Source organism: Mustela putorius, unplaced genomic scaffold, assembly GCF_011764305.1.
Source record: "Mustela putorius furo isolate JIRA1106 unplaced genomic scaffold, ASM1176430v1.1 tig00000095_pilon_pilon_pilon, whole genome shotgun sequence".
Lineage (NCBI taxonomy): Eukaryota > Metazoa > Chordata > Mammalia > Carnivora > Mustelidae > Mustela > Mustela putorius.
The window spans coordinates 30,275,835-30,300,758 of NW_025421280.1; the positions used below are offsets into that span (position 1 = coordinate 30,275,835).

The following is a 24,924-nucleotide window of genomic DNA, read 5'->3' on the forward strand; positions in this document are numbered from 1 at the left end:
AAGATTGGCCACGATTATGCAGGTGGAACTAAAGTGATCACCATGGTCCTCCAAATATGGGAGAGGAAAGCAGAATTGTTGGGTCAGAGAGAGACCTGAAGATGCCACATCTTTGGCTTTTAAGATGGAGAGAGGGCATTGAGCCAAAGAATGTTTGTTGCCACTAGAAACAGCAATAGGAAAGAAAAGATTTTCTCCTGGAGCATGTAGAAAGAACCATATGCTACAGACATCTTGATTTTAGCTCACTGTTGAGGACAAAGAGACATAGCCAGGACCAATTTCGCAGTCTTAAATAGGAGCTAAAACAGTGATTCCAGGCTTCTGACCTCCAAAACAATAAGAGCCTATATTTGTTTCTTGAAGCCTCTCATGTGGTCATTTGTTACAGCAGAAAAAGGAATGTAATATGGACATCTATTCAATAAAATTGTTTTAGAGAAAAGCGAACTTTGGCTTCTCAATTCATTTCTCTACTCTTGGGTGAGGGCATTTGTGTTAAAATGCCACCTTAAATGGAGGAAAAATGAAAGAAAGTCAATTTGGGGCTTCTCCTCCATTGCTGAAATGGAATGGAAAAGGTGACTTCCCCATTGCTAAAATGTAAATGTGACTGACTTATTCATTTATTTATCATTTATTTATTTATTTATTTATTTATTTATCTATTTAGGGAAGAGAGAGTGTGCTCACAGGTGAGCCATGGGAAGGGGAGAGGGAGAGGAAAAGAGAATCCTTAAGCAGACTCCCCACTGACCATGGAGCTGACATGAGGCTTTGATCCATGCCCTGAGTTCATCCTGGGAGACAAAATCAAGAGTTGGACCTTAACTGACTGAGCCAACCCTGTGCCCCTTTTATTTATTTTTAAAGTAATCTCTATGTCAAACAAAGGGCTTGAACCCATGTCCCAACGATCAGGAGTTACATGCTCTGACTGCCTGGCTGGCTTGGTTGGTCTAGTGAATGACTCTTGATCTCAGGATTGTGAGTTTTCGCCCAATGTTGTTGTAGAAATCACTTAAAAATAAAATCTTTAGGGACGCCTGGGTGGCTCAGTTGGTTAAGCGGCTGCCTTCGGCTCAGGTCATGATCCCAGCGTCCTGGGATCGAGTCCCACATCGGGCTCCTTGCTTGGCAGGGAGCCTGCTTCTCCTTCTCCCTCTGCCTCTGCCTGCCACTCTGTCTGCCTGTGCTTGCTCTCGCTTCTCTCTCTATGGCAAATAAATAAATAAAATCTTTAAAAAAAAAAAAAAAAAAAAAAAAAATCTTTAAAGAGAAAAAAAAAAAAAAGGTTGCTTGATCCACTGACTGAGGTGCCCTGTGATATTTATTTATTTATTTATTTATTTATTTATTATTTGTCATCATATAGTATGTCATAAGTTTTTTATTTAAATATTCTCTTTATTAAAATTCTCTTTATTAAAATATAAATTCTGACTTTGTTCCCTTTGTTCCCTTTATTTTTTGTTAATGTACAATGTATTTTGAGATTAAAAAGAATTCATAACTAAAATTGATTTGTTCCATTATACTTTAAGTCTTTGTGTCTAAATATCTATATTCTTTTAATTTTATGTTATTTCAACAATTCACTCTTTTATTTCTATCTTCTCCAAATTTCTTTCAGATTTCCTATCAACATAAGAGATGGGATTATTGATGTGTGTTGCACATACATGTGTAAGAATGTATTTGTAAGAAGTAATACACACATACATACACATACATATATACACAAAACTTTTCTTGGACTCACCCACTATTTTCAAACACTGTATTTATTCCTAACAACATCCACCTGCATTAGAGATAAGGAAACAGAAGTTTCAGATTGATTACATTTCTCTTACAATCATATAACAAATCTTCAAAGCTTTTATTCACTTTTTTGGTTTATGTATAAATGGGCTCAGGCAGTATATGTACTCTTAAATTTATTTTTTGTTAACGTACAATGTATTATTTTTTTCAGGGGTACAGGTCTGTGAATCATCAGTCTTACACAATTCAGAGGATTCACCATAGCATATATAACCTCCTTAATATCCATAACACAGACACCCTATCCCTTCTTCCCACCCCCTGCTCCAGCAACCCTCAGTTTGTTTCTTGAGATTAAGAGTCTATTATGGTTGTCTCCCTCCCCAGTCCCATATTGTTTCATTTTTCCCTTCCTTCCAACCCCCACAACCCCCCATCCTATCTTAAATTCCTCATATCAGGGATATGATATGATAATTGTCCTTCTCTGATTGACTTATTTTTTCTTAGCATAATAACCTCTAGTTCTATCCACAACATTGCAAATGGCAACATTTCAGCTTTTTTGATAGCTGCATTTTATATATGCATTGTGGACATTGCTGCTATCAACATTGGGTTGCATGTATCCCTTCAGATCACTACATTTGTTTCTGTAGGGTAAACACCCAATAGCACAATTGCTGGGTCATAAGGTAGCTCTATTTATAACTTCTTAGGGAATCGCTGTACTGTTTTCCAGAGTGGCTATACCAGCTTGCATTTCCACCAACAATGTAGGAGAGTTCCCTTTTCTCTACACCCTTGCCAACACCTGTCATTTCCTGACTGGTTAATTTTAGCCATTCTGACTTGTATGAGGTGGTATCTCACTGTGGTTTTGATTTGTATTTTCCTGATGTCATGTGCTCATGCTTTTTGTATGATTGCTTTAATTCAGAATATTCTGCATTTTATATCTGTTTAGTTTCTTGTGTGTCATTATAATTCAATGAATTGTTTACAAGAAAAAAATCTGTTATAACTAATCAATGAATTCAGCAAGATATAAAGGCAATATACAAAAATTGGTTGCAATTCTATACACTAAAATGAAATTATCAGAAAATCTTTTAAAAAATCCCATTTACAACTACATCAACAAAAATAAAATATCTAAGAGTACATTTAAACAAGGAGGTGAAGCATCTGTACAGTGGAAACTGTATGACATTGCTGAATGAAACTGAAGACACAAAGAAATGGAAAGATATTCCATGCTCATTATTTGGAAGAATTAATACTGTTACTATATCCCTACTACATTGAAAAACAAAGAAATCTGTGGGTTCAGTGTAATCCCTGTCAACATTTCAATGGCATATTCTACAGAAACAGAACTAACACTCCTTCAATTTTTATGGAATCACAAATACCCCCAATAACCAAAGCAATCATGAGAAAGAAGAACGAACCTGGAGGCAACATCCTCCCTGATTTCAAGCTATATTACAATGGTCTGGTTACCAAAACAGAACGAAATGCCCACAGGTCAATGGAATGGAATAGAGAGCCCAGAAATAAACCCACAGATAAGTGGTTAACAAGTTTATGACAAAAGAGGCAAGAATCTAAATTAAGGAAGGAACGGTGTTTCAATAAATGGTGTTGGGTAAACTGGACAACCACACCCCCCCAAAAAAAAAACTGGACTACTATCTTATACAAAAGGCAAAAATTAATTCACAATGGATTAAAGACTTGAATGTAAGACCTGAAGCCATAAAAAACCCTAAAAGGAAACATATAGGTCTTGGCAACAATTTTTAGAATTTGACAGCAAAAGCAACAGAGCAAAAGCAAAACTAAAAAGATCTACCTCAAAGTAAGTACTTCTGCACAACAGATGAAACCACCAATAAATTAAAAGGCAACCTCCTGGGTAGCAGAGAATATTTGCAAATCATGTATCTAAAGGGTAAATATTCCAGATGTATAAAGAAGTCATGCACTTAATAGCAACAAACAATCTGATTAAACAATGGGCAGATGATCTGAACAGACATTTTTCAATGAAGACATAGAGATGGCCAACAGGGGAGGAGGTCAAGAAGGTGGAGGAGTAGGGGATCCTATTTCAACCATTCCCTGAATTGAGCTGGATATCTACCAGACCACTCTGAACGCCCACACAATCAGCCTGAGACATAAGAAGATATATCAGAATCTATACCAACAGATTATCTCTGACTGCTGGTTTCAAGGTATGAAGCTCCTGCTGAGCAGGGATCCCAATGCAGGCCTTGAACCCAGAACCCCCAGATCATATCCTGAACTTAAGGCAGACACTTAACAGACTGAGCCATGCAGGGGCCCAAGGAATCACATTTGTATGTACCACATGAAAATTCCAACCAGAATTTAGAAAATAATTTAATAAAAACCAAAACATGCCACTGGTCTTTCACCTTAATGAACACACTTTACAAATGACTTTGATATACTGTAATTCAATAAATACATGAAGTGCCTGAGAAAGAACTATTTTTCACAGCAATAAATGTATGATTTAATATTTTGCTTTATCATCCTTGAAGCCAAGTTTGATTCTAAGGCCATATTATGTCACTCTTTTTATGCATATTTGTCTTTTTGGGTAGATTGCACTTGGAGACATGTATTTTATTATCATTTTTTTTTTTTTTGCAAGTGACTATGGAACTCGTGGTGGACAGAAGCTATGTAACAAAAAGATCCTAATGTGTAGAAAAATCCCATGGTCTGCTATAACCACCATTATGTTGGAGTTTGCATTCTTAAGAAAAGCACTTAAGGCAGTGATATACAAAGGAATAATGTTCACAAAAGTGAAGCATAGTTGTCTCAGATTTTTCTCTGTTATAAACTTACATAAGTAGCTGTTATGGCCAAGAGTAGATTTCCCATTGAAGTGTACTTAGGTAAACAAAAGAAAAAAATCACTATGATGCTTTATTTAAGAAGAAATTATTCTTAACATATGCACGCAATCCCTCAAATAAGAATGTCCAAATATTTCATATCCAAGGTTAGAAAGGACATTAAGAGAGAAGGAAAATGACAAAGGGAAAATTTCTTGGATATCAGAGTTATCACAAATCTTAATAAAGTGAGTTACAGGGTGCCTGTATGGCTCAGTGGGTTAAGCCGCTGCCTTTGGCTCAGGTCATGATCTCAGGGATCCTGGAATTGAGTCCCGCATTGGGTTCTGCTCAGCAGGGAGCCTGCTTCCCTCTCTCTCTCTGCCTGCCTCTCTTCCTACTTGTGATCTCTCTCTGTCAAATAAATAAATAAAATCTTTTTTAAAAAAGTGAGTTACATAAATTATGCAGAAAGGTAAAAAAGTAGATATTACAGGAAAGAAAATATAGAAGATGTATGTTCCACTTTCACAACTTGATCAAAGCATCACAACATTTGCTTTCAACCCGGCAATCATGGGTGCTTCTTCAGCTCCAGGAAAATTGTCCATTTTTGAGCGGCCATCCCAGAGAATCTCATCAGAGAACACTTTATGTCTTTGTTCCTCAGGCTGTAGATGAAGGGGTTCAGCATGGGTGTGACCACAGTGTACATCACTGAGGCTACTGCACTAGAATGGGAGTTCTGGGTAGCAGCAGAGCTAAGGTACACTCCTAGGCCTGTACAATAAAATAAGGAGACAACTGAGAGGTGAGATGTACAGGTAGAAAATGCTTTATACTTGCCCTGAGCTGATGAGATCCCACATATGGAGGAAACGATCTTAGAGTAAGAGTAAAGGATACCAATGAAGGGACCAGCAGCCAGCAATATGGCTGCAAAATACATCACCATATTATTGAGAAAGGTGTCAGAACATGCAAGTTGGATCATTTGGTTGAGTTCACAGAAAAAGTGGGGGATTTCCACTTCTGTGCAGAAGGACAACCGCAACACCATGGAAGTGTGTAGTAAGGAATGAAAGACACTCAGGATCCAGCATACCAGAATCAGCAGTCCACAAAGCCAAGGGTTCATGATGACTGTGTAGTACAGCGGGTGACAGATGGCCACAAAGCGGTCATAAGCCATCACAGTCAGGAAAAAGATATCTAATCCTGTAAACAGTATGAAAAAATACATCTGTGTCATGCATCCTGCATAGGTTATGACTTTACTCTGAGTCTGAATGTTCCACAGCATCTTGGGTATGGTGGTAGAGGTAAAACATATGTCTACAAAGGACAGGTTGGCGAGGAAGATGTACATGGGGGTGTGGAGGTGGGAGTCAGAGTTGACAGCCAGGATGAGGAGCATGTTTCCAGCCACAGTGATCAGGTACATGGAGAGGAAAAGCCCGAATATGAGGAGCTGCAGTTCTTGTTTCTCTGAAAATCCCAGAAGCTGGAACTCTGAAATTCCTGTATTGTTTCCTGGGTCCATATGTTGCAGTTGACTACCAGCACAGGGGAAAATAACAGAACTAATTTTCACACAAATAGTCCTTCCTCAGATTGTGGAAATGAAACAATTTACATTTTCAGTGAAGAAACCGATTGCAATATTTTGTGAATGGATTTGGGCCCCTTGAGAGGATCCCTAGTTCCTCTCTGATTAGGAATTTTCATCACAACATCAGATGTTCCCCAAAAGGTCGTGTATTTTACCATTTTAGCAAGAAAATATTTCATGCATTGGAGGACTATATAGCACATTGACCATGTTTTGGAAACTCTAGTAATAAAGTAGAGTGCTGAAAAGAAAAATGTCCCTACAATTCAGTGATGGTGATAGCTTAGTTGCACATTTAAAGATCAAATAATCATGAGGTGGGGAGAGATGATATGAACAGAGCAGAAGCTGATTAAGGGAGAGAATGTGTTAAGTGTTATACTGAGTATTCAGTCAAGCTTAGCTATCAAGGTGACCTTAGAACAAAGACCTCATGGGAGAGAGAATGGAAGAAGGGAGGCTTTCCTTGTAGAGGGAAAAGCTGGGGAAAAGGCCTTGAGGCAGTGCTTCTGTCAGAAAATCAAAGCTCAGAAAGCATCCAGTGTGGTTAGGGAAATGGACAATAAGGGAGAGTGATGAAAGGTGGTGGCAGTGAATGACACAGAATCATGTGACCTCACAGCTGCTTGAAATTCAAGACACAGAGAATTCCTTGTCCCCACTATGTACCTCTCACACTTTATAATGGTTGCAATAGGATCCTGTCAGTTGACTATCCCTTCTTAGTATCATATGTTGATTGAGTTTGGCCTGTGTATTATAAAGTTCACATTAAAATGGAGGACCCTGTGTATCACTGCTCTGAGGACTCCTCTCACTCATTAAGATGCCCATGTGCACGTGCACACTCATACAGACACACACACACAGTGTCACATACATGCAACTCAGCACACCATGTCCTCCTGGTGTTTATTACTTCTATGTCATTCTCACCTCTTCCCCACCTGCTCTAACACACTTTTTAGGAATATGAATGCATATACATCATATTACCTTTCCCATAAAGAATGTAAAACTAGGACCCAGAAATTCCTATTTAGAGCTTCCCAGGGACAAATCATCTTGGGGCTCCATTTTGGAATGGCCACTTTCTGACCTATATGTAAAGAAACATAAAAAAAAATTGTGTTCAACATTTGGGGTCTTTTCTGGCTCCATACACATTTTAGATTATTTGTTCCAGCTCTGTGAAAAATGCTGGTGGTATTTTGATAAGGATTGTTTCAAATGTGTAGATTGCTTTGGGTAGCATAGACATTATAGTAATATTTGTTCTTCCAATCCATGAGCATGGAATGTTTTTCATTTCCTTATGCCTTCCTCAATTTCTTTCATAATTATTCTTCTAGCTATAGATATTTTACCTCTCTGGTTAGGTTTCTTCCTAGATATCTCATGGTTTTTGTACAATTCTATACAGCTAAAAGACACATGAAAAATGTGTGGTTACATCACTCATCATCAGGCAAATACAAATAAAAACCACAATGAGATACCACCTCACACCAGCCAGAATGGCTAAAGTTAACAATTCAGGAAACTACAGATGTTTGCCCAGGTGCAGAGAAAGAGGAATCCTCTCACACTGTTGGTGGGAATGCAATCTGGTGCAGCCACTCTGGAAAACAGTATGGAGGTTCCTCAAAAAGTTCAAAAAAGAGCTACCTTGCCATTTTGCCATTGCATTGCTTGGTATTCATCCAATCAGTACAAACATAGTGTCACAAAGAGGCACATGCAACTCAATGTTTATAGCAGCAATGTCCACAATAGGCAAAAAATGGAAAGAGCCCAGATGTCCATACACAGATAAGTGGATAAAGAAGATGTGGTATATATACACAATGTAGTATTACTCAGCCAATAAAGATAAAATCTTGCTGTTTGCAAGGATGTGGACGGCACTAGCATGTATTATGCTAAGCAAAATAAATCAGAGATAGACAAATACCATATGATTTTATTTATATGTAGAACTTAAGAAATAAAACTGAAGAACATAGGGGAAAGAAATGAAAAATAAAATAAGGTAAAAGCAGAGAAGGAGGGAAACCATAGAGACTTGATTATAGGATAGAAACTGAGGGTTGCAGGAGGGGAGTGGGTAAGGGGATGAGGTGACTGGGAGATGGTCGTTAAGGAGGGTACTTGATGGAATGAGCCCTGAGTGTTATATGCAACTGGTGAATCACTAAATTCTACCTCTGAATCTAATAATACACAATATGTTCATTAAATTAAATTGAATTTAAGTTAGAAATTATAAAAATAACAGCAGAAAAAAAATATTTTCAATAGACAGAGAGATAGAGACAAATAGACAGAGGGAGGGAGAAATTAGATGGCCATAAAGAATAAAATGATCTAATAAGCTCAGTTGTTCTGAAAGACTCTGAGGAAGGAAAGTTACTTTGGTGCTCATGTCATCCCCTTCTGGTTACAACCCATTTATACCCAGCAAAAATAATGAGAACTAAATTAAATTTGTCCACAACACAAAGTAGTGAGATCTTTATGGTGTGAAACACCTTACAGAGTGAACGTCACAAGAAAAAAAATGAGTAAAAAGAATAAACAAAAATTTCACAAAATTTGGGCATTTTTTTAACCAGATAGCAGGCAACAAAAATCTTGTTTTTCGGGACGCCTGGGTGGCTCAGTTGGTTGGACAACTGCCTTTGGCTCAGGTCATGATCCTGGAGTCCTGGGATCAAGTCCCGCATCAGGCTCCCAGCTCCATGGGGAGTCTGCTTCTCTCTCTGACCTTCTCCTCATTAATGCTCTCTCTCACTGTCTCTCTCTCAAGTAAATAAATAAAATCTTTAAAAAAAATCTTGTTTTTCCTATGCCTATTCAAATATAAATTAGATTGCCAAGGACTTAGGAAAGAATTTGAAAAAGTCTTTTAATGTGGAGAGAAGCAGTATCTAACGTTTTAGTTTTATCTCACAGAAAGAGATGAAAGTATGCTTATGGAAGGTAAAGGTGATTCATGGCCAAATATAATAAGAATTCCTTTCAAATGATGGCATTTCTATTTTAGAAATAGAGCCAATAATAAAAGGCCAAAAGGAACTATAAGGTATGTGGAGATGTGAACACAAGTTGGATATAAAGAGCGATTTGTGAGCAATAAATATGCAGAAGGACATTCATTTTTAGTCTTTGGAAAAAAAGTATGAACAAGTGATGAATATTATGGTAATATCAATTGTTCCAGCAAAACAAACAAAAAGTAGAGAATTATTATAGGGAATATATTATGACTAACTCAGAGACTTAAAACTCAAAATTTAAACACTTGCACATTCTGCACAAATACATCTACACATACTTAAAAAAGAAAAAATGGCAAGTAGCCAAATTAGTGAAATAAATAGCAGTAATTTGCTTGAAAGAATACAATAAAAAACATAAATAAAACCATTCTGACTCCTATAGACAATTTTTAACAGAGAAAGTGTGTGACTAGCTAACCCAGCACATACTGTGGCTCACAGGTAATGAGGTAATTGTAAAGGAAGCTCATTAGCATACACTTTTCCACAAATCCTTGTAAAAAATTTCATTGGAATACTTGAGAAAGGAAGTACTGTGATACATATGTTTTATGGACGGCTCTTACATGGATATATCTGTGAGAATTCTTTCATCTGGACTTTTCTCCTCAACATAGAAATATAGTCTAATATGTCCCATCTTAAACATGAAAAGACATATCCCCACTTCACTGTATACTCACTTTACTGTATATCCTTCCACAGCTAATACTTGACTTTTCTACTCTGGTTAATTGCAAAGATCCTTGATATCGTGTTTTACTTTTATGCTTCCTATCCCTCACAGAATTGGGTTTCCCCTTATTATTATTCCTTGCATTTTGGAGTTCCATGTTAACTTCTATTTTTAGCATCATAAATATATACATCAAACAACCAGTAATTTTTTTTTTTCTTAATCAAGCCAGCAAACAGCCACAGCAAACTCTCAGCTCTGGGCTGGGCTTGGCTGGCCCTCAGATGACCTCAGGTAAATGCCCTTGACTTTCACTTTCTTGATCTTTTCCTGCTGTGTCCCTAATAGGCAGTAAATTCAACTTGATAGGGTCTCGGAGAGGAAGGTCTCTACATGGAAATCAAAAATACCTGTCTGGTCGATAGATGATGGAGGATGAAGCTCTGTCCCCAGACAAGAAAGCAGGAATGAATCAGGCTCCAGTGCCCCATCCAGACTTAGGGATGCACAAGAAAAGACCAGATCTTGTCCCTTACAAGTTTGCCCATGCTGTGGGACTGCAGCAGTGGACATATTTACAGCTGCTTTGGTCTGCTCATTAGGCACATTTTCCTCTTGTTCCTCCTACCTGTAGGCACATGTTTTCCCTGAGGGACACTAGTGTGGACAGAAAGGAATATTTTCCTATTGAATTTTTGTTCATAGGAGACCAGATGTTAAGCCAGGTGAAGTCAGTTTTTCTTACTCTTTTTCTATGACTTCTGCTTTTCAGAGATCTTAACTCCCAGCACCTTATCCCACTCCTGAGTGAACATTTTCTCCTGCTTAAGACTGAGGAATTGATCCTGACTAGATCTCTTTTGTCCTTCAAAGCATTAACTTGGAGTGGATGATATCCCTGACATCTCTAGAAAGTTATTTTCCTTTTTACTTTTTTTTTAAATTTAACTTAATTTTTTCAGTGTTCCAAGATTCATTTTTTTTAAACACCACACCTAGTGCTCCATGCAGTACGTGCCCTCCTTAATACCCAGGAGCAGGCTCACCTAACCTCCGACCACTGTCCCCTCTGAAACCCTCAGTTTGTTTCTCAGAGTCCACAAGCTCTCATGGTTCATCTCCCCTTCCAATTTCCCCGAACTCCCTTCTGCTCTCCTTCTCCCAGTGTCCTTTGTGTTATTTCTTATGCTCTACAAGTAAGTGAACCATATGATAATTGACTCTCTCTGCTTGAATCATTTCATTCAGCATAATCTCCTCCAGTCACATATCTTCTTATTTTTTAATTTATTTTTTATTTTCAGCAAAAGAGTATTCATTATTTTTGCACCACACCCAGTGCTCAATGCAATCCGTGGTCTCTATAATACCCACCACCTGGTACCCCGACCTCCCACCCCCAGCCCCTTCAAAACCCTCAGATTGTTTTTCAGAGTCCGTAGTCTCTCATGGTTCACCTCCCCTTCCAATTTCCCCCAACTCCCTTCTCCTCTCTATCTCCCCATGTCCTCCATGATATTTGTTATGCTCCACAAATAAGTGAAACCATATGATAATTGACTCTCTCTTCTTGACTGCTTGACTTATTTCACTCAGCATAATCTCTTCGAGTCCCGTCCATGTTGCTACAAAAGTTGGGTATTCATCCTTTCTGATGGAGACATAATACTCCATAGTGTATATGTTTAAACACACACACACACACACACCCACACCCCCATCTATCTTATCCATTTGTCTGATGAAGGGTATCATGGTTCTTTCCACTGTTTGGCGACTGTGGCCATTGCTGCTATAAACATTGGGGTACAGATGGCCCTTCCTTTCACGACACCTGTATCTTTGGAGTAAATACCCAGGAGTGCAATGGCAAAGTCATAGGGAAGTTCCATTTTTAATTTCTTGAGGAAACTCCACACTGTTCTCCAAAGAGGCTGCACCAACTTGCATTTCCAGCAACAGTGGAAGAGAGTTCCCCTTACTCCACATCCCCTCCAACACATGTTGTTTCCTGTCTTGCTAATTTTGGCCATTCTAACTGGTGTAATGTGATATCTCACTGTGGTTTTAATTTGAATTCCCCTGATGGCTAGTGATGATGAACATTTTTTCATGTGTCTGATAGCCATTTGTATGTCTTCATTGGAGAAGTGTCTGTCCATATCTTCTGACCATTTTTTGATATGATTGACTGTTTTGTGTGTGTTGAGTTTGAGGAGTTCATTATAGATCCTGGATATCAACCATTTGTCTGTACTGTCCGTTGAAAATATCTTCTCCCATTCTGTCTGTTGCCTCTTTGTTTTCTTGACTGTTTCCTTTGTTGAGCAGAAGCTTTTGATTTTGATGAAGTCCCAAAAGTTTATCTTCAATTTTGTTTCCTTTGCCTTGGGAGACATATCTTGAAAGAAGTTGCTGTGGCTGATATCGAAGAGATTACTGCCTATGTTCTCCTCTAGGATTCTGATTGATTCCTGTCTCACATTGAGGACTTTTATCCATTTTGAGTTTATGTTTGCGTATAAGAGAATGGTCGAGTTTCATTCTTCTACATATAGGTGTCCAGTTTTCCCAGCACGATTTAATGGAGAGACTGTCTTTCTTCCACTGAATATTTTTTCCTGTTTTGTCGAAGATTATTTGACCATAGAGTTGAGGGTCCATATGGGCTCTCTACTCTGTTCCACTGGTCTATGTGTCTGTTTTTATGCCAGTACCATGCTGTCTTGGTGATCACAGCTTTGTAGTAAAGCTTGAAATCAGGTTATGTGATGCCCCTCATTTTATTTTTGTTTTTCAACATTTCCTTAGCAATTCAGGGTCTCTTCGGCTTCCATACAAATTTTAGGATAATTTGCTCCAGCTCTTTGAAGAATACCGGTGGAATTTTGATCGGAATGACACTAAAAGTATAGATTGCTCTAGGCAGTATAGACATTTTAACAATGTTTATTCTTCCGATCCAAGAGCATGGGATGGTCTTCCATCTTTTTGTGTCTTCTTCAATTTCTTTCATGACTGTCCTGTAGTTACTCAAGTACAGATCCTTTACCTGTTTGGTTAGGTTTCTTCCCAGGTATCTTATAGTTCTTGGTGCTATAGTAAATGGAATCAGCTCTCTAATTTCCCTTTCTGTATTTTCATTGTTAGTGTATAAGAAAGCCACTGATTTCTGTACATTGACTTTGTATCCTGCCACGTTGCTGAATTGCTTTATGAGTTCTAGTAGTTCGGGGGTGGCGTCTTTTGGGTTTTCCATATAAAGAATCATGTCATCTGCAAAGAGAGAGAGTTTGACTTCTTCATTACCAATTTGGATACCTTTTATTTCTCTTTGTTGTCTGATTGCTGTTGCTAGGACTTCTAATGCTATGTTGAACAGGAGTGGTGAAAGTGGGCATCCTTGTCGTGTTTCTGATCTCAACGGGAAGGCTGCAAGCTTTTTGCCATTGAGGATGATATTCACTGTGGGTCTTTCATAGATAGATCTGATGAAGTTCAGGAATATTCCCTCTATCCCTATACTTTGAAGGGTTTTAATCAGGAACAAATGCTGGATTTTGTCAAATGCTTTTTCTGCATCAATTGAGAGGACCATGTGGTTCTTCTCTGTTCTCATATCAATTTGTTCTATCACATTGACTGATTAGCGAATGTTGAACCATCCTTGTAGCCCAGGGATGAATCCCACATGGGCATGGTGGATAATCTTTTAATGTTCTGTTGGATACTGTTTGCTAGGATCTTGTTGAGAATCTTAGAATCCATATTCATCAGTGATATTGGTCTGGAATTTTCCTTTTTGGTAGGGACTTTGCCTGGTTTGGGGATCAAGGTAATGCTGGCTTCATAGAAAGAGTCTGGAACTTTTCCTTCTGCTTCAATTTTTTGAAACAGGTTCAGGGAGAATAGGTGTTATTTCTTTTTTGAAAGTGTGGTAGAATTCCCCAGGGAATCCAACAGGTCCTGGGCTCTTGTTTTTTGGGAGGTTTCTGATCACTACTTCAATCTCGTTACTAGATATTGGTCTATTCAGGTTGTCGATTTCTTCCTGGTTCAATTTTGGGAGTTTATAGTTTTCCAGGAATGCATCCATTTCATCTAGGTTGCTTAGCTTATTGGGATATAACTATTGATAATAACTTCTGATGATTGTTTCTACTTCCTTGGTGTTTGTTGTGATCTCTCCCTTTTCATTCATAATTTTATGAATTTGAGCCTTCTCTCTTTCTTTTGGATTAGTGTGGCCAATGGTTTATCAATCTTATTGATTCTTTCAAAAAACCAGCTTCCAGTTTCATTGATACGTTCTACTGTATCTCTGGTTTCTCCCTCATTGATCTCAGCTCTAATCTTGATGATTTCCCTTCTTATGTGTGGAGTTGGTTTGATTTGTTATTGATTCTCCAATTCTTTAAGGTGTAGAGACAACTGGTGTGTTCTGTATTTTTCATTTTTTTTTTTTTGAGGGAGGTTTAGATGGCTATGTACTTCCCCCTTAGGACCGCCTTTGCTTTATCCCATAGGTTTTGGACCAAAGTGTCTTCATTCTCATTGGTTTCCATGAATTGTTTCAGTTCATTGATCTAGTGGTTGATCCAAGCATTCTTAAGCAAGGTGGTCTTTAGCTTCCAGGTGTTTGAGTTCCTTCTCAACTTTCCCTTGAATACTGTTATGCTGAAAATAAATAAAAAATAAATTTAAAAAAATAGTGTGATCCTTAACAGACTGAACCACTGAAGTGCCCTTCTTATTTATTTTTAAAGTAATCTTTATGCCCAATGTAGGGTTTGAACAACAACACTAAGATCAAGCATAGTGGGTTCTGGCTGCCTGTCCTTTTCTGTTGGTGGAGCAGGTGACTCTTAAACTCAGGATTGTGGGTTTGAGCCCCACGTTTTTGGTAGAGATCACTTAAAAGCAAAAACTTTAGGGGCACCTGGGTGGCTCAGTGGGTTAAAGCCTCTTCCTTCAGCTCAGGTCATGATCCCAGGGTCCTGGGATCGAGCCCAGCATCGGACTCTCTGCTCAGTGGGAAGCCTGCTTTCTCCACTCTCTCTCTCTGCCTGACTTTCTGCCTAGTTGTGATCTCTGTCTGTCAAATAAATAAATAAAATCTAAAAAAAGGCAAAAACTTTAAAGAAAAAAAAAAGAGTTGCTATAATTTATTTGGAGTTGCTCCAATGTCTGAGACAACCAGGTGCTCTGTGCCTTTGCATTTAAATGTGAATTCTTTATTACTTTACTTACTTAATTAATTGTTTATTTATTTTATTTAAATTTAATTTGCCAACATATATCACACCACTAGTTTTTGATGCAGTGCTCAATGATTCATCATTGTGAATCACCCAGTGATCATAGTATCTCATGCTATACTTAAAGCCCATCATCCAGTTACACCATTGGCCTACCCATATCCCTTTCTACAACCCTCAGTTGGTTTCCTAGAGTCAGTAGTGTCACATGGTTTATCTCCATCTCTGATTCTTTCCATTCAGTTTTCCCTCCTATCCCTTATGATCCTCTGCTGTATTCCTTACATTTCATGTATAAGTAAAACCTTATTGTGATTGTATTTCTCTGCTTGACTTATTACACTCAGCATAACACCCTGCACTTACATTCATGTCAATTCAAATGATATTCATCCTTTCTGATGGCTGAGTAATATTCCATTGTATATATTTATCATATATTTATCAATTTATCAGTTGAAGGATACCTTGGCTCTTTCCACAATGTGGCTATTGTGAACATTGCTTCTATGAACATTGGGGTGAAATATGCCCTTTCATTTCACTACTTCTGTATCTTTGGGGTAAACACCCAGTAGTGCAATTGCTGGGTCATAGGATAGCTCTATTTTTAACATCTTGAGGAACCTCCATTCTATTTTCCAGGTGCCTGTACAACTTGCATTCCCACCAACAGTGTAAGAGGTTTCTACTTTTTCCACATCTCACCAACATTTTTTTTTTCCCTATCTTGTTAATTTTTGCCATTCTAACTGGTGTAAGGTGATATCTCATTGTGGTTTTGATCTGTAGTTCCCTGATGTCAAGTGATGTGGAGCATGTTTTCATGTGTCTGTTGGTCATTTGTATATCTTCTTTGGATAAATGTCTGTTCATGTCTTCTTCCCATTTCATTACTGGATTTGTTTTCTTTCTTTCTTTCTTTCTTTCTTTTTGTATTGAGTGTGATAAGCTCTTTATATATCTTAGATCCCAGCCCTTTATTCATAATGTCATTTGCAAATACCTTCTCCCATTCTGTGGGTTGCCTTTAGTTTTGTTGACTATTTCCTTTGCTGTGCAGAAGTTTTTATCTTAATGAAATCCCAAAAGTTCATTTTTGTTTCTCTTTACCTTGGTTTAAGAGACGTGTCTTGCAAAAGTCACTGTGGCCAAGGCTTAAGAGGTTACTGCCTATGTTCTCCTCTAAGATTTTTTTTTTTAATTATGTTCAATTGACCATAGAGTTAAGAGTTCTTTTCTGGGGTCTCTATTCTGTTCCACTGATCTATGTGTCTGTTTTTGTGCCAGCACAATGGTTTTGATGATCACAGTTTTGTAATAATATACCTTGAAGTCAAGCACTGTGTAGCCCATTGCTGTGTGTGTGTGTGTGTGTGTGTGTGTTTTAATAAATTTTCCTCTGGTGATTCAGAGTCTTTTCTGATTTCATACAAATTTTAGGATTGTTTGTTCCAGCTCTGTGAAAATGTTGATGGTATTTTGATAGGGATTGCACTGAATGTATAGACTGCTCTGGGTATCACGGACATTTTTACAATGTTTATTGTTTGAATACGTGAGCATGGAATGTTTTTCTATCCTTTTGTATAGTTGTTTCTTTCATAAGTGTTCTGTAGTTTTTAGAGTATAGATCCTTTACCTTTTTAGATAGGTTTATTCCAAGGTATCTTATGGTTTTTGGTGCTATTGTAAGTAAAACTGATGCCTTAATTTCTCTTTCTTCTGTGTCATTTTTAGTGTACAGAAATGCAGCAGATATAGAACCTCAACTCTATGGTCAACTAATCTTTGATAAGGCAGAAAGAATATTTGATGGGAAAAATACAGTTTCTGCAATAAACAGAGCTGGGAAAGTTGGACAGCCACGTGCAGAAGAATGAAACTAGACCATTCTCTTACAGCATACATAAAGATAAACCTAAAATGGACGAAAGACCTCAATGTGAGACAGGAATCTACCAAAATCACACAGTACAGTAAATTCAGTATATTGGTCAGTAAACAGTGGCCAGGTGATTTTTTTCAAGACACATCTCCAAAGAGAAGGGAAACAAAAGCAAAAATGAACTTTTGGGACCTCATCAAGATAAAAAGCTTCTGCAGAGCAAAGTAAACAGTCAACAGTCAACAATACTAAAAGACAACCCATGGAATAGGAGAAGATATTTACAAATGACACTATAGATAGAAGGTTGGTATCCAAGATCTATAAAGAACTTCTCAAACTCAATATTAAAAAAAAAAACAAATAATCAAGTCAAAGAATGGGGAGAAGACGTGAACAGACACTTTGTCAAAGAAGACATACAAATGGCCAAACAAACACATGAAAACATGCTCAACATCTCTTGCCATCAGGGAGATATAAATCAAAACTACACTGAGATACCACCTTACACCAGTTAAAATGATAAAAATAAACAAGACAGGGAACAAGTGTTGGTGAGGATGTGGAGAAAGAAAAACACTTTTTAAACTGTTTTTTTAAAAGACATATTTATTTATTTATATGTGAGAGAGTGCACAAGTGGAGGGGGCAGTGGGAGAGGGAGAGAGAATTTCAAGCAGACTCTGCACTAAGCTCAGAGCCCCACATGGGGCCCAAATCAGCATCCCAAGATCACGACTCCAGCTGAAAATGAGTTGCATGCTCAACCAACTGTACCACCCAAGAGTGCTGGGAATGCCCTCAATTTTTAAAATCAAGTTAACTGATTTTATGTAGTGATCTATAAACCACAGACCCAGAGTCAGCTGTCTTGGGGATAAGGTGGTGGCATTCTGTTCATTATTCTTCTAGTTAATTATCCTGTAAATGAGAGAAGGATCCGTGGTTGACATGTTTTTCCATTTCCCTGTGTAACAGCTTACTTTATGTCCTCCTGGTTAGGTTAGGGGACCCAGTTGTTTGGTCAAACACAGGATTAGATGTCCTAACGGTACTGACATTTCCAAGCACTAGTTGGAAGTAAAGCAGATGCTTTGGTTATATGGGTAAACCCCACTCAATCAGTGGAAGGCCATAAGAGCAAATACCAAAGTTTCCTGAAGAAGCACTTCAGCAAACTAGAAATTCTGCCTGAGTTTCCTGCCAGGTTGCAATACTCAAGATCAACTCTCACTTGAATTTCCAGCCTCCAAATTTACAAAGCCCCTCAGTCAAGTGAGTTAAATTCTGTGAAATATATCTTTTCCCACCACACTCCATCTTTCTCTTTCTTTCTTCTAAGGACGCCATTCATATTAGATTACAGACTACCAATGTTGACTGTATCATATATCGTATCATATAACATCTCTATCTCTAAAAACAGCCATATTCAGAGGTCATGGGGATTAGGACTTCAACATATGAATGTTAAGGAAACACAATTCTGTCCATACATTCATTCATCAAGTTACAATACTGAGGCACAGTATTCTTTAATAACATACCCAAAATCACCTCAAGGAACTTCAGAAATAGAGTACAAATCCAAGGAAGCTGTCACCAATATATACCCTCTGCATGGCTAAGAATACAATGATTGGAAATGGTATTTTACGATAATGAAATATAAATTATGCTTGATATTTGCAGTGCAAGCTGGGACAGCCACTCTGGAAAACAATATGGAGGTTTCTCAGGACATTAAATATGGAGCTACCGTCTGACCCAGCAATTGCACTACTGGGTATTTACTGCAAAGATACAGATGTAGTGAAAAGAAGGGACACATGCACTATGGTGTATTATGCCTCTATCAGAAAGGATGAATACCCAACTTTTGTGGCAACATGGATGGGACTGGAAGAGATTATGCTGAGTAAAATAAGTCAAGCAGAGAGAGTCAATTATCTTATGGTTTCACTTATTTGTGGAACATAACAAATAGCATGGAGGACATGGGGAGTTAGAGAGGAGAAGGAAGTTGGGGGAAATTGGAAGGGGAGGTGAATCATGAGAGACTATGGACTCTGAAAAACAATCTGAGGGGTTTGAAGAGGCAGAGGTACCAGGTGGTGGGTATTATAGAGGGCACGGGTTGCATGGAGCACTGGGTATGGTGAAAAAATAATGAATACTGTTATGCTGAAAATAAATAAATTAATTTAAAAAAAGAAGGGACTCATGCACCCCAATGTTCATACCAGCAATGTCCACAATAGCCCAACTGCAGAAGGAGCCAAGATGTCCTTCAACAGATAAATGGATAAAGAAGATGTGGTGCATGTACACAATGGAAAATTACTGAACCATCAGAAACGATAAATACCTGGCATTTGCATTGACATGAATGTAACTGAAGAGTATTATGCTGAGTGAAATAAGTCAAGCAGAGAAAGACAATTATCATGATTTTACTCATATGTGGAATATAAAGAATAGCATAGAGGACCATATTGGAAGAGAGGGAAAACTGAATGGGAAGAATTCAGAAAGGGAGACAAACCATAAGAGATTGTGGGTTCCCGGAAACAAACTGAGTTTTAAAGAAAGGTGTGGTGTGTGGGGATGGTATAATCAGGAGATGGTATTAAGGAGGGCACTGGTTGTGATGAGCACTGGGCATTGTATGCAAATAATGAATCACTGAACACCACATTAATAACAAATGATGTACTTCATGTAGGCTTATTGAACTTAATAAAAGAAAAAGAAAGTAGAAAAAAACAAATTAACAAAGGTAGTTTGGGATCTATATTGGAATGACAATGTTTGTTGTGACTTACACAAACATAAAAAAAGTCTGGTGAGAAAGGAAGAACACCCCCCATTTTCATGAACTTGGATGGAACTGGAGGGGATTATGTTAAGTGAAATAAGTCAAGTAGAGAAAGACAATTATCATATGGCTTTACTCATATGTGGAACATAAGTAATAGCAAAGATGACATTAGGGGAAAGAAGAGAAAACTTAAGAGGGGGGAATCAGTGGGAGAGAGAATCCATGAGAGATTACCAACTCCTGGAAAGAATCTGAGGGTTTTAGAAGGGAGTGGGTAGGGAGATAGTGTAGCCCAGTGATGGGTATTAAGGAGGGCATGCATTGTAATGAGCACTGGGTATTATATGCAAATAATGAATTATTGAAGACTACATCAAAAACTAATGATGTAGTGTATGGTGACTAACATCACATTAAAAAAAAAAAGGTCTGGACAATAAACAGAGAAACAGAGATTGATAGGGAGGGGGGAATAAATGAATGAGCGAGAAGAATGTTCTAAAAAGCTTGGGTGGTCCCTAAGAGACTGTGTAGAAGTATCTTCTACCTTAGTTCTGGCAGCTTCCAACCCCTGATTGCATTACATTTTGCGTAGCAAAAATGGTAAGAGAACAGAATAAATTTATTTAAAAGACAGGGATATCTTATATCTTATGTATGTTTACACAAAACTATATCAATAAAAAATATAAGTATGTGTAGAATTTAATATATATACATATATATGTATGTGTGTGTATATATACACACACATATACATATATTTTATATATCCTAGACCCTTGATCAAAGAGATACACCAACACTTCACAAAAGGAAGTATACCCAATACAAAAAAGGTGGACATTTTTATATCAAGTATAGATTTTTTTTTTTCTGTACCACCTGCATCATTATTTGACTGATTCCTTTTCATGTGATCTGACAGTGGATGAGATTAACCCCTTTTCCCTTTTTAATGTGACATCTTTGGATTGATATTCTTGGGCTTTAAGATCTCTTTTTGATAAACTTATAATCTGTAGCATGGATAGAAAGGATGTTTTCCTAACGAATATGTTCCCAAAAGACTAGGTTAGAGATTAAGTCAATCCAGTTCTTTTGTTTGTTTTACTCCTTTTCCTTTACCTTGCCCTCTTCCTGATGTATAAATCTCCTACCACTTGTCTAAGCTCTGAATTATAATCTTCTCCCAATTCTACAATTGTCCAAGGATCATGACTGGGTTAGGTCTCTTTATTTTCAAAATGTGGAATACCACATGTGGTGTGGACCCAGCCCTGCTATCTCCTGACTCAGTCTATTATTCTATTCAATAAGGTGGAGAAGTGAGTTTTTCTGATAATAAATATTGACCATCATACACATTGGCTTCAAGACACATTTGCCATTACAATTAGGAATTTCTTACTTTATCACAAATTGAAAGCAGACACTTGACCCTTGTTATAAAAAATTTTTATTATAATAGATGTATTTAGATCTTTTTATGTATTATAATGTGAGTTTATCATATCATAGGGATTTTTACTTAACGTTTATAAACATATAATCCCTAATGAAGTTCATTTATGAATTCCATTCTACATTGTATAAATGATCCTTGGTGCTGTACAGTGATCTGTCCACATTTAATACCCAAGTATATGGTTGTCCTTGAGTGCCATTCTGTTGAGATACTCCTAGTTCTCAAGCTCTGGGACAGTGGTTCTCAAGCAGAAATGAATTTGCCTGGGGAAGGTTTGGCAATGTCTGAAGGGATGCTGCTGAACATCTACAATCAAAAGGAAAGCATCCCCATAATATTATTATCCTCGTGCAAGTGTCAACCACAAAAGCTTGAAATCTTTCTAGACCATTATCCCTCCAATTTCAATGTGCATGTGAAACAACCCAGACCACAGTACAAATATAGGATCAGATCACAGGTCCTGGGGGGCCCAGAGATTCTGCATTTCTAACAAGCTCCCGGGTGATGCTGATGTGCTGGTCCTGGTCTATGTTCCTGTGTAAGAGATAGGTGTAGGGGGATTTATTGCAAGGTTACAGGGTTCTTGTCTCCTGGAATTTAAGAATGAATCTTGCAGACACAAAAGGGTGGAGTGAAGGGAAGTTTATTAAGTGATGGTGAGAACAGAAAGGAAAGGGGGGAAAATAAGCTCTCTAGAGTGAGAGGGGTTCTGACTGGGTTGCCACTCAGGGCTTTTATGGTTGGCCTTTTATAGAAAAGTGACCAGGGAACTTGGTGAATATCTCATCTATAACATTTAGGACAAACAAGGTGATTGATAACTATCATGCAAATATCTCATTTATACTTAGGGCAAACAACATGGATTCCTTATGTTCCTTTCTCTCTCAGAAACATCTCATTTCTCTCTCAGAAATATTGTAGAGCCTGGTCATATAGTCTTCTGTGTGAGACTGGTCACATAGCTCCCCACCTGTCTGTCCCTACCTAGAACCCCCTGTCCCTTACTTAGTTTTAAGTCTTCTGCACCAAATACATGCAATTCTGAAGGAATTATATGATGGGGGATGGTCATGCCCAACAGTCAAGAGTGAATATTGAAAGGTTCTACAGTGCAAAAAGGTGATTTTATTACTGCATGAAGGCAAGACCTGTGGACAGAGAGCTGCAATGGGATTGTGAGGAGTTACTAACTATATACTTTTTAATTAGTGGGTGTTAAGGATAGCATAAGTCTCTAAGGAATTTGAAAGCAAGTATTTCAGGACCTTGAGGGTCTGGGGGATTTCCACCTCTGTACAGAAGGATAGCCACAACAACATTAAGCTCTGTAACAAGGAATTCAGAACACTTATGACCCAGGACACCAAACCAGCAGTCCACAGAGCCAGTTCATGATGACCCTGTAGCGTAGCAGGTGACAGATGGCCACAAAGACATCATAGACCATCACATTCAGGAGAAAGTAATCCCAGCATGCAGAGTAGGAAAAAGTATGTCTGTGTCATGCAGCCTGCAAAGGTTATAACTTTTCTCTTTGTATATTAACCAGCACCTGGGGATGGTGGTGGAGGTGAAACATGTCTTCAAAGGACAGGTTGGGGGGAGGAGTCAAGATGGCGGAGAAGTAGCAGGCTGAGACTACTTCAGCTAGCTGGAGATCAGCTAGATAGCTTATCTAAAGATTGCAAACACCTGAAAATCCATCGGCAGATCGAAGAGAAGAAGAACAGCAATTCTGGAAACAAAAAATCAACCACTTTCTGAAAGGTAGGACCAGCGGAGAAGTGAATCCAAAGCGACAGGAAGATAGACCCCGGGGGGAGGGGCCGGCTCCCTGCAAGCAGCGGAGCAACGGCGCACAAAATCACGACATTTAAAAGTCTGTTCCACTGAGGGACATCGCTCCAGAGGCTAAACTGGGGCGAAGCCCACGCGGGGTCAGCGTGGCCTCAGGTCCCACAGGGTCAAAGAAGGATCGGGGGTGTCTGAGTGTCGCAGAACTTGCGGGATTGGAACGGGAAAGCCGGCTACAGAGACAGAGCCGACAGTGAGCTCACAGCTCGGTGTTACCTCAAACCATTCGCAGGCTTGTTGAGCTCAGAGCGCGGCCGAAGGTCAGGCAGATGGGAGTAACTGGGCGCTGTTCTCTGAGGGCGCACTGAGAAGTGGGGCCCTGGGCACTCGGCTCCTCCGGGCCAGAGACCAGGATGCCGCCATTTGTATTCCCGTCCTCCAGAACTCTATGGAAAGCACTCAGGGAACAAAAGCTCCTGAAAGCAAACCGAGCAGATTACTCACCCTGGCCCCTGATAAGGGCAGTGCAATTCCGCCTGGGGCAAAGACACTTGAGAATCAATACACCAGGCCCCTCCCCCAGAAGATCAACAAGAAATCCAGCCAAGACGAAGTTCACCTACCAAGGAGTATGGTTTCAATACCAAGGAGAGCAGCAGAATTCCAGAGGAGGAGAAAGCAAAGCACGGAACTCATGGCTTTTTCCCTGTGATTTTTTTTAGTCTTGCAGTTAATTTAATTTTTTTCTTTTTCATTTTTTGTTTTTTTTTCTCGCCTTCTGGTAAATTTTTTTTTAACTTTTACTTTTTTCTTTTTTAACATTTTTTTTGATATTTCTTTTTTTTAATTTTTTATTTTTTTATAAACATATATTTTTCTCCCCAGGGGTACAGGTCTGTGAATCACCAGGTTTACACACTTCACAGCACTCACCAAAGCACATACCCTCCCCAATGTCCATAATCCCACCCCCTTCTCCCAAACCCCCTCCGCCCAGAAACCCTCAGTTTGTTTTGTGAGATTAAGAGTCACTTATGGTTTGTCTCCCTCCCAATCCCATCTTGTTTCATTGATTCTTCTCCTACCCACTTAAGCCCCCATGTTGCATCACCACTTCCTCATATCAGGGAGATCATATGATAGTTGTCTTTCTCTGCTTGACTTATTTCGCTAAGCATGATACGCTCTAGTTCCATCCATGTTGTCGCAAATGGCAAGATTTCATTTCTTTGGATGGCTGCATAGTATTCCATTGTGTATATATACCACATCTTCTTGATCCATTCATCTGTTGATGGACATCTAGGTTCTTTCCATAGTTTGGCTATTGTGGACATTGCTGCTATAAACATTCAGGTGCATGTGCCCCTTTGGATCACTATGTTTGTATCTTTAGGGTAAATACCCAATAGTGCAATTGCTGGGTCATAGGGCAGTTCTATTTTCAACATTTTGAGGAACCTCCATGCTGTTTTCCAGAGTGGCTGCACCAGCTTGCATTCCCACCAACAGTGTAGGAGGGTTTCCCTTTCTCTGCATCCTCGCCAGCATCTGTCATTTCCTGACTTGTTGATTTTAGCCATTCTGACTGGTGTGAGGTGATATCTCATTGTGGTTTTGATTTGTATTTCCCTGATGCCGAGTGATATGGAGCACTTTTTGATGTGTCTGTTGGCCATCTGGATATCTT

General features: G+C 38.6%; 1 protein-coding gene across 1 annotated transcript; it reads right to left on the reverse strand.

Annotated features, from left to right (window-relative positions):
* Positions 1-5,220: 5,220 nt before the first annotated feature.
* LOC101677594 (olfactory receptor-like protein OLF4) lies at positions 5,221-6,189 on the reverse strand. The gene has a single exon (XM_004781409.1). The coding sequence runs from the start codon at positions 6,187-6,189 to the stop codon at positions 5,221-5,223; it is 969 nt and encodes a 322-aa protein (XP_004781466.1).
* Between the last annotated feature and the right edge of the window lie 18,735 nt (positions 6,190-24,924).

Coding starts and splice junctions, on each gene's coding strand:
- LOC101677594 (XM_004781409.1), bottom strand. CDS start 6,189: ATGGACCCAGGAAACAATACAGGAATTTCAGAGTTCCAGCTTCTGGGA.